This window comes from Nyctereutes procyonoides, unplaced genomic scaffold (assembly GCF_905146905.1).
Source record: "Nyctereutes procyonoides isolate TBG_1078 unplaced genomic scaffold, NYPRO_anot_genome, whole genome shotgun sequence".
In the NCBI taxonomy this organism is placed as follows: domain Eukaryota; kingdom Metazoa; phylum Chordata; class Mammalia; order Carnivora; family Canidae; genus Nyctereutes; species Nyctereutes procyonoides.
Window position 1 is genome coordinate 31,152,370 of NW_026575140.1, and position 9,044 is coordinate 31,161,413.

The window sequence follows — 9,044 nt, forward strand, 5'->3', positions numbered from 1 at the left end:
TACTCCAGACACGCGGCCGGCGCCCAAGGCGGTGCCCCTCACAAACATGGCCGCCTTTTCCGCCTCCCCCCCATGCTGTGACCTCGGAGGCGCCCCTCACAAACATGGCCGCCGCCCCTCTTAAGTCCTGTGACTACAGCGGAAGCCCGGCGGGTGCCCCTCACAAACATGACCGCCGCCCCGCCCGCTGCGCACAGCGCCGACTTTGTTGGGTCACGTGCCGAGGACGCCGGGCTGTGATTGGCCGAGCTGCTGCTGTCGTCAGACGCCGGGGGCGCGGGCCGAGCACCGCGGGGCTGCGGCTCCTCTGAGAAGCGTTAGGTCGGGACGCGGGGTTCTGGGGCGGTGCTGGGGGCGGCAGTGCGCCGCTCACACTCATGAGGAGCCGGAAGGTGAGGGGCCTAGGCCGTGCAGGAGCTGCGCCAAGGCGGCTGGGGCCCCGGCCACCCGTTGTCTGGGAGCCGAGGAGAGGCCGCGGGACGCCCGGGGCCGAGGGGCGGCCTCTGGTCGGCACCCCCTGGGCCGTCCCCGGGTCAGGGCCTCCCAGACCTGCCGTTGGGTGGGGGAGTACCCTGGGTCACGCCCCCCCGGGTCGGGGTCTCCCAGGCCAACCCGGGGAGGGGGGCGGGGCGGTCCTCGGGGGCACGTACCCCGGGTCGGGGTCTCCCTGACCAGCCACGGGGGGGGGGCGGGGCGGTCCTCAGGGTCCCGTACCCCGGGTCGGGGTCTCCCCTGGAACCAGCCGGGAGCCCTGAGCGCTGCCGCCGCCCCTGAAGCCACTTGGTTTTTCAGCAGGTGACCTCAGCTTGGCCGAGGAGGGTGGAGGCGACTGCGCGCGCGCCGGGCCCTGGCCCTGGCCCTGGCCCTGGCCCTGGGCACCTGGTGTGGACCGGGTCCCGGGGAGGGGCGGAGTCTTTATGGGCGTCCTCATTCATTCATTCTTAACGCCGAGGGAAGGGCAGAGGGAGAGGGGTTCCCCGCTGAGCACACACCCGGTTCGGGGCCTCCATCCCAGGACCCTGAGATGCTGACCGGAGCCCAAGGCAGCCGCCTCACCCTCTGAGCCACCAGGCGCGCCCCCACAGTTCACGTTAAAGTCGGACCCCCGTTTTACCATTCTGTCATTTTTTGTTTTCTTTAAATACGTTTGGTTTCTTCTGTTCCTTGTTTAAATGCATTAAAATGAATATTTTCTAATGTAGCATTTTAATCATTCACTTTTTTAATTTTTTTTATTTTTATTTTTTTATTTATTTATGATAGTCACACAGAGAGAGAGAGAGAGAGGCAGAGACACAGGCAGAGGGAGAAGCAGGCTCCATGCACCGGGAGCCCGACGTGGGATTCGATCCCGGGTCTCCAGGATCGCGCCCTGGGCCAAAGGCAGGCACCGAACCGCTGCGCCACCCAGGGATCCCAATTATTCACTTTTTTATAACATTTTTCTCCCAGCAGTTGCTCTAGGTTTTGCCGTGTCCCGTAACTTAGTGGAATCAGCTTACGTCCAGTGAGATATAAAAGTGGACCTTCCCTTTACCTGTGTTGGAGGGTTGTGCCTGTTCCCTCCTCCATCCTTTCTCGTTAGAAACGCGGCAGTCCTGCTCTCATGGTCTCTCCATCTGCAGGCCTTTCCTCTGCGCAGGTCGGCCGTGCCTCCACTCCGTCCGCTGTGCTGTTGCTGCCAAACACAGCACCTTCCTTTATACGCCATCAGCTGCTGCTCAAATCCGTGAAGACAGAAAGGAGGTACTAGCGCAGGGACTTGGTGCTTGTTCTATGACCGTGAACTCCCATCCCGGATCACAGAACCTCCCTGAGGATTCCTGTAAGGCGGCTCTGCTGGCCACCAGTTCTCTGGTACCTGGGAGTGTCTTGCTGTCATCCAGAAGGATAGCTTTCCAGATGGACGATGCTTCGTTGGCAGATTTTTTTCTTTGAGAACTTGGGATGTGTTTGACGAGACCCATTGTTTCTGCTAAGTTAACGGTTTGTCTATGCAGCTCCCTTGTAGTGAGGAGTTGTTTTCTCCCGCCGTTTTCAGGGTTTCTCTTGTCTTTGCCTCTCAGCAGTGTCTCTTTATGGAGCTCCTTGCATTTCTCCTACTGGGAGTTCAGTTCTTGGAGATTCCTGTGTGTTGCTGATGGTTTTTCAATACATTGGGAAGTCTGAGCCATTATTTCTCTGCATATCTTTTCTGCCCCTTTCCTTCCTCAGGCTCCCATTACACATATGTTGGTGCCCTTAATTGTGTCCAGTGTGTTCTTGATTCTTTTTTCTCTATCCAGTGCTTTAGTTGTGGTGCCCGAGGACGGACAGGCACCCCTCAGCCTGCCCCTCAGCTTTAGTTGTGGTTTTTTAGCTCTTGAACGTGTTTGTAATGGGTACTTTTAAGGCTTTGTCTGATAACCTCAACCCTGGTCACTCTCACAGGCACTTCTGTTGGTGGCCTTTATTCCAGTGCAGGGGCCTGCTTTCCTGCTTCCTTGTGTGCTCCATAATTTGTAGTTGAAACTGGGCATTTCAGATAATGTAGCAATTCTGGGTTCCTGTCTCCCACCCCCACTCCGTGGCTTCTTGTCAGGCTTTGTTTAGTGACCAGGGAGATTCTCCTCTTGGACTCACCCCCCACCCTACCCTCACCTGGCAAAGGTTGGACCTGCCCTCCAGGGCCACACTGGGCAGCCCTCCACCCTGGGATGGATAAAGCCAGCTTCCTCTCCTTCCCCTACCACACCTGGCTGTTAAACTCCCATTGAATGCCATTTGATTGCTCAGTTGTTTTCCACAGTAGCCCGGGGCATAAATTGCTCAATTGACTATCTGGCCTGAAGTTGGTCTTGATTCTCCACCTAACTGTGTCTCTCCACAGTCTTCTGTTCTAGAGCGCCGCCTTAGGCATGACTTTCTCCACAACTCTCACAAATGAAGTCAGTTCCTTTGGGAAGAGATTAAGAGTTTCTCTGTTTTAGTGTCTGCCTTTTCCTCAGGCATTCTCTGAATCTGCTCCGTCTGGGACAATGACAGGCTTCACTGTATGACACTTCTGATTCTGAATGCTCTGGGAGAGGGGGTGCTGGCAGCAGCCCGAGATCCCCTCGGCTTGCTTTTCCTGGTCTGGAACCACCTCCACAAGCAAGGGCAAGGGTGATGGGGTCCCAGTCTTAGTGCTCAGCCCAGGGTGGAGCCTCTACCCACAGCTGGGGTCGGGGCAGAATGAGAAAGGCTGACATCCTGCCCCGTGTGGGAGGAAACCTTTCTGCCTGGGAATGGGAGGGCACCTGTGTTCTCAGCACTGGCAGTCTAGAGTTCAAATACCACTGAGTTATAGGTGGTCTTGAGTGATTGTTCATCTGCTCTTTGCCCACAGAACCATCTCCAAAAGTCTTAAATGATTTTTCATCCCTCTTGCCAGTTTTATGGGGGGTCAACAGGGCTCTGTCCTGCCCTTTTGGGAAGCCACATTTTTGCCTTTGACATCCCAGTTTTTAAGCAGTCTGCTCGGAAGGCAGAAGACCTCAACAACGAGAAGTTTCTCATTTGGGGATTAAGTGGAAGCAACCAGCTCTCAGAGACAAGAAACTGCTCCATCCTTAACCAAGAGTGGGAGCTTGTACCTTGGGGGAGGAGGCAGCTATGACTGCATTCAAGCCAGCAAGCTGCCAGACTTGACTGCAGCTCTCACGTGGATGGCAGGTGGTACCCAGAACAACCACAGCTCCTGAGTGTCTGCCCAGAGCCCCCAAGTTTGCCTCTTCAAGGGGGCCTGGAAAGTCGAAGGTGAACAAGCCCCCTCGGGGAGCCTAGTGCACCCCCGGCTACAGTCCCTGCCTTGGGGACGAAGAGGGAAGGATAAGAGCCAGGACAGCCACTCCCCTGCCCAGCCCGTGCGGAGTAGCCAAGCAGCTGCATGCTGGCAGCTCTTAGAGCTCATAGATGGGAGAGCCCTGTGACATGATGCAGGGCAAGAAGGACTTTGAGGCCACATGTCACTTGGGTCACCTCAAACAGGCTCCTCACTGGAGCCATCTTCACTCTAAAGTGGGAAGGCTGCTTTGTCAGTCCTCTGTCAGACCTCAGTGACGCTGGCAGCTATAGTCAGGGCCAGTCCCGCACCCCCAGCTAAGCAGTCACATGGGACAGTGTTGGGAGTAGGACTTAGAACAGGGAAGAGAAGACAGGTGGTGGCCTGGGACTAACGTGGCCACTCCCTCCTTGGAGGGGAAAGGGCTGCAGGAGGTGTGCTGGTACAGGGCAGGGAGGAGGACACCTCCGGCACCTCTGCGGGCTCTGCTTCCTGCACATGGCTGACCCCACTGCTGCCGGGCTTCAGCAGACCCTGCTCTTGACACGATGTGGGCCCAGACCCAGGTGCACACACCCAGAAGGCCCTTTACCTGGCCTGGAGCACCTTGTCCCCACTGTGCACAGCTGAAAGGGTGCCCTGTCCTTCCACAGGCCTCTGCCTTTCCTTTTCCTTACATTTTGAATGTTCTCCAGTATCTCACAGCCTGGGTGAGCTGCCACCTTCCAGGACTTCTGGAAACCTCTAGGGCTGTAGGTGAGAGTGGGCAGGATGACACAGTAGAGATTTCTAAGCTAGCTCATTTCTTTTTTGATTGGTTTCCTCTTCTGTCGAGCATGCTGCCCTTCTCTGGGCCCCAGGGCCCCCAGTTCTGGGGACTGCTGTGATGAGAGCCCTCGGGCCTCCCGCCTGCATGCCCACCCATGCTCACTCGCTGCTCTGTGTGACTCACCTTTATTGTCAGGTTTCAAATTGATCTTTAAGGGCACTGTTTTTTAAGTGCATTTGGTATCCATTCCAGAACAGAGAATTAGTGAAAAAACTGGTAAAATTCAAATCCAGTCTAGTTTAGTGAATAGAGGAGGGCTTCACCAATGTGGATTTGTTTTGCCAGATACACCATGGGTTATAAGGTTGATTCTTAGTTCATTCCTTGTTGTCATCAGAAGACTGTCTTGCATTCAGAATAAAGTGGACGCAGACCAATAAATTTTTAAGATTAGCCAGAAGTTAATTGCTTTAAACTGACACCTATAATTTGAGGGAGGGTGGGATGGGGTGGCTTTTGTTTTTTATGTCACCTTTTATCAGGAACTTGGACACCAGGGATGCCTGGGTGGCTCAACAGTTGAGCATCTGCCTTGGGCTCAGGACATGACCCTGGGGTTCTAGGATCGAGTCCCACATCGGGCTCCCTGCATGGAGCCTGCTTCTCCTCTGCCTAGGTCTCTGCCTCTCCCTGTGTGTCTCTCGTGAATAAATAAAATCTTAAAAAAAAAAAAAAAGATGGGGATCCCTGGGTGGCTCAGCAGTTTAGCGCCTGCCTTTGGCCCAGGGCGCAATCCTGGAGTCCCGGAATCGAGTCCCACGTCAGGCTCCCAGCATGGAGCCTGCTTCTCCCTCTGCCTATGTCTCTGCCTCTCTCTCTCTCTCTCTTTCTCTCTCTCTCTCTCTCTCTCTCTCTCTCTCTGTCTATCATAAATAAATAAAATAAATCTTTTTTAAAAAATTAAAAAAAAAAAACTTGGACACCATGTAAAAAGTTGGAGAACCTTCTGAGGAAGGGTATGTGCTGCTGAGCACATTTGAAGTTAATGTAACATCTACTAACTGCCAAATGGAGGTTCCTAGAAATGTATAAAGTGAAGGGGGCAAACTGAAATTTCCAAGACTACAGGAAAGAGTAGACCTGCACCTTAAACCCAAAATAGTTTTGTTTGAATTTGCACAAAGCCACAGGTGTTTTCTGGAAAGATGATGGAGACGGGGGTGGGAGGGACTCTCCAGCGTTTCCTTCAGTCAGGAAATCCCTATTTCCATGCTCACGACTCCTAAAAGCACTTTCTGACACTATGGGACCCTGTCTAGCTCACAGGTGCAGTGCGGTCTTCAGCGCGCCTGCGAGCCCGCCGTTGCTCAGCCAGGTTGGCCTCTGCTCGGGAAGCCAGCACCGCTGCGTCTGCCAGGACAGTGTGTCAGGTGAGCCTTTTTACCACGAAGATGCCTGGACTTGATTGCCTGACAAGTGTCCTACTAAAACAGAATTGTGTTGCTTATACCCCAGAGAGGAGACAGCAGTGCCTTTACTGCCTTCAGAGAGCACTGCGTGCTCTGGTCCGGGGCAGTGCTTTTGGAGTGCTCACCCCTCCTGGGCCTACGTGCCTCGCACTTGGTCTTCACACGCACCTCTCCTAGTCAGTCTTGGAATGCAGCCTTCCTCGTGATGCCAGTAGGCATGCTGCAGGCCCCCTTTCCCCTAAAGTCTTTAGAGAAAGGTTTGCCCGCATCTGCCGTACAGTTGCCAAGAGCCTGAGTGCCCAGGGTTGCAGTAGGGTTGACCTCCCTCACACACGCCCAAAGGTCTGGTTGGGACTTGGTTTCTCTCCTGAGCATTGTTCTAAAAACTGTGAAGTCCATTTAACAAATATTTGCTGAGCACCTGCTCTGTTCCGTAAAACAGATCCTGCCTTCATGCAGCTTAGGTTCTAGCAGAGATGCCTGGAAAACGGAGTGTTTGGTTATAATTTTATAATATGTCAGTACCTGCTTCTGAAGTTCCCTCAGGAACTTCACCAGCCCTGGGGGAGCAGCGGTGGGCGTGTGTCTAGATTCTCTAAACTCTGTCCCCTTGGAGGCAGACAGTGATGTAACCCTGTTGTACAAGCTGTGGTAACAACATCTGTATTGTGTAAGGTGTGAGAAGGAATACTAGCCTCTGGGACTGAGACATTCTTAATGTTGCCCTCTGCCTTGTAATCCTAGATGTACCTGGTTTTCTCTTGACAGACGTCACACAAAGCTGCCGACAGACGAACGTCCAAGAAGTTCAAATGTGACAAAGGTCACCTGGTGAAATCAGAATTACAGAAACTAGCCCCTCAGAGTGACCGTGTTGCTGTGCCCAGAATACCACCCGAGAGCCCTGGTAACAGTGAGCCTCTGGGGTTTGCCAAAGAGCACGCGCTGCCCCCAGGAAAGGGGGCTGGAGCTCCTGCACAGCCAGAGGCCGCGGGGTGCCCCCTCAGGCACGCCACAGCTGTGGGTGACATTTGCCCAGCAGAGACGGAGGACAGCCTGGCCCTGCCAGCACACACACCTCTGGCTGGGGAGGAGCCTCACAGCAGCCGCTCAGCACAGGGTGGGTCCACACTGCACACCGAGCAGGCCACAAGACCTCTGCTGCAGACGGATGACAGCATCTTTCTGGATGAGGACAGCAACCAGCCAATGCCCGTGGGCCGGTTCTTCGGGAATGTGGAGCTCATGCAGGTAAGACTGGTGCCTCCTGCCCCATGGCCACCTCCATGCTCGGTCAGCACTGGGCGGCACCCCCCTCCCACCGCATGTTGGCACTGCCTTGGCACAGACTCCAGTCCCCAGGAGGAGAAGCAAGATCATCGCTAACTGGGAACGACCCCACCTTGTCCTGAGCAGAGAATCGTTGCCAGGGCACCAGCTACTGCTGGGAGGCCTCTCCTTCCTTGCTGGGCCTTCGGGTGTGGGCTGGGTGGCCTGCTGGGTGACTCTTAGCCTCCCCACACAGTTGTGGGCGGGGAGCCAGCCCTCCCCTGGAGTGCTGACCAGTGCTGTGGGCTGGTCGTGGCTAAAATGAGTGTTTTCTTCCTCCAAGGACCTTCCACCAGCTTCTTCGTCTTGTCCTTCAATGAGCAGACGAGAATTCAGGAAAATGCATTTCAGAGCCAAAGATGATGAAGACGATGATGATGGTGCAGAAATGTAGAGAATAAAGTATACACAGTGATTTCCTTGCATATTTAATACAGTTAATAGTTGGACAGTTTAGCAAGTGATGAGATGTATATCAAGTTTATCTCCCAAGAAACCATATTCTTAACCAAATGTTGAAGCTGACCCGTAAAAGTCCTCATGCAGAACAAGTACCTGGAGCGCTTACACTTGTCATCCAGAACCATCTCTGAGACTGCACAGCCACTGCTCCCACACCCATGCATTTTCTTGTGTTTGTGTGTAAATGACATAGTTTGGGTCCCCCGGGGGGCTCGGGACTCAGTGGGAGAGATCTTTCTAAAGAAACTCCCCACTAAACTCTAGTTTTGATAATACATGAGTTTATTTTCCATTATCTAAATTTGATCATTCTTGTGATTGAGTCAATGCCAGTTCTTAAAGAACTCTCCTTTATCTCTGTATATGAAGCTAATGTTTACCCTGGAAATTTTGCAAAATGCATATGAGAAAGAAATAAAATATATTTTGAAAATATTTTTAAGGAAATCTCTATGTTCCTAAAACTCTTCCTTTCTAAAATGTTGAGAGCCAAGTGGAGAAAATTACTCCTCTCTTCTATTTGTAAGGCTGGATCAACCTTTGTACCCGTTCACCCAAAGATGGGGGTGGAGGGCACCTGGAGTACAGAGCTGAGGCCGGGCAGTCTTCACCCCACGTGGTGACAAGGCCAGCTGTCCCCATGGGCTGTGCGCACCCACATGGTGGAGCAGCTTATGGAGCACTGGGGAGAAGGACCAGCAGGAGGGAGCCATCTATAGCTCAAGAAGACAGGGTTATTCACGAGGAGCCACCATCTCTTCTTGAGCTGTGGTTACCCCCCCACCGCGGGTCGGAAGCAAGTGTCCTCCCTATGTCGGCTTCATTAAGGTCGGCGGAAGTAGCCCAACGCTGTCCCCCACCTTTATCTCAGCACATAGCCATTCACCATGTCACAGCCTCCCAGGAAGAAGGGTGAATGCAGGCCAGGAGAGCACGAGATCGGGTCACCTAGCATCACAGCAGTGCATTGCTGAGAGTCCTCTGTGTCACTCTTCCCTTCCTGTGTGTCATTTATGGTTATGCTTGATCACAGGTGTGTGTACAGGAGAAGGGTTGGCACATAGAGGGTCAGTACCAGCCATACCTCCAGGCACCCAGTGGGGGTCTCAGAAGGGACCCTCCCCCTGCCCCCATAATGGACATTTCTGGCTTAGTTATGACAGCAGCTGGATTTAACCCTGTAAAAATGCCCTGTGAGGCCCAGAGGTACCTT

The 9,044-nt window shown here is 53.6% G+C and overlaps 1 protein-coding gene across 1 annotated transcript; it reads left to right on the plus strand.

Annotated features, from left to right (window-relative positions):
• Window positions 1-249: 249 nt before the first annotated feature.
• Window positions 250-8,266, plus strand: CUNH1orf174 (chromosome unknown C1orf174 homolog). Its single transcript, XM_055304662.1, has 4 exons — window positions 250-392; window positions 5,891-6,001; window positions 6,809-7,291; window positions 7,653-8,266. The coding sequence occupies exons 1-4, from the start codon at window positions 378-380 to the stop codon at window positions 7,761-7,763; spliced, it is 720 nt and encodes a 239-aa protein (XP_055160637.1). The 5' UTR covers window positions 250-377; the 3' UTR covers window positions 7,764-8,266.
• Window positions 8,267-9,044: the final 778 nt, after the last annotated feature.

Coding starts and splice junctions, on each gene's coding strand:
- CUNH1orf174 (XM_055304662.1), top strand. Junction 6,002..6,808: donor CTGCCAGGACAGTGTGTCAG/GTGAGCCTTTTT, acceptor TTCTCTTGACAG/ACGTCACACAAAGCTGCCGA. Junction 7,292..7,652: donor GGAATGTGGAGCTCATGCAG/GTAAGACTGGTG, acceptor TCTTCCTCCAAG/GACCTTCCACCAGCTTCTTC.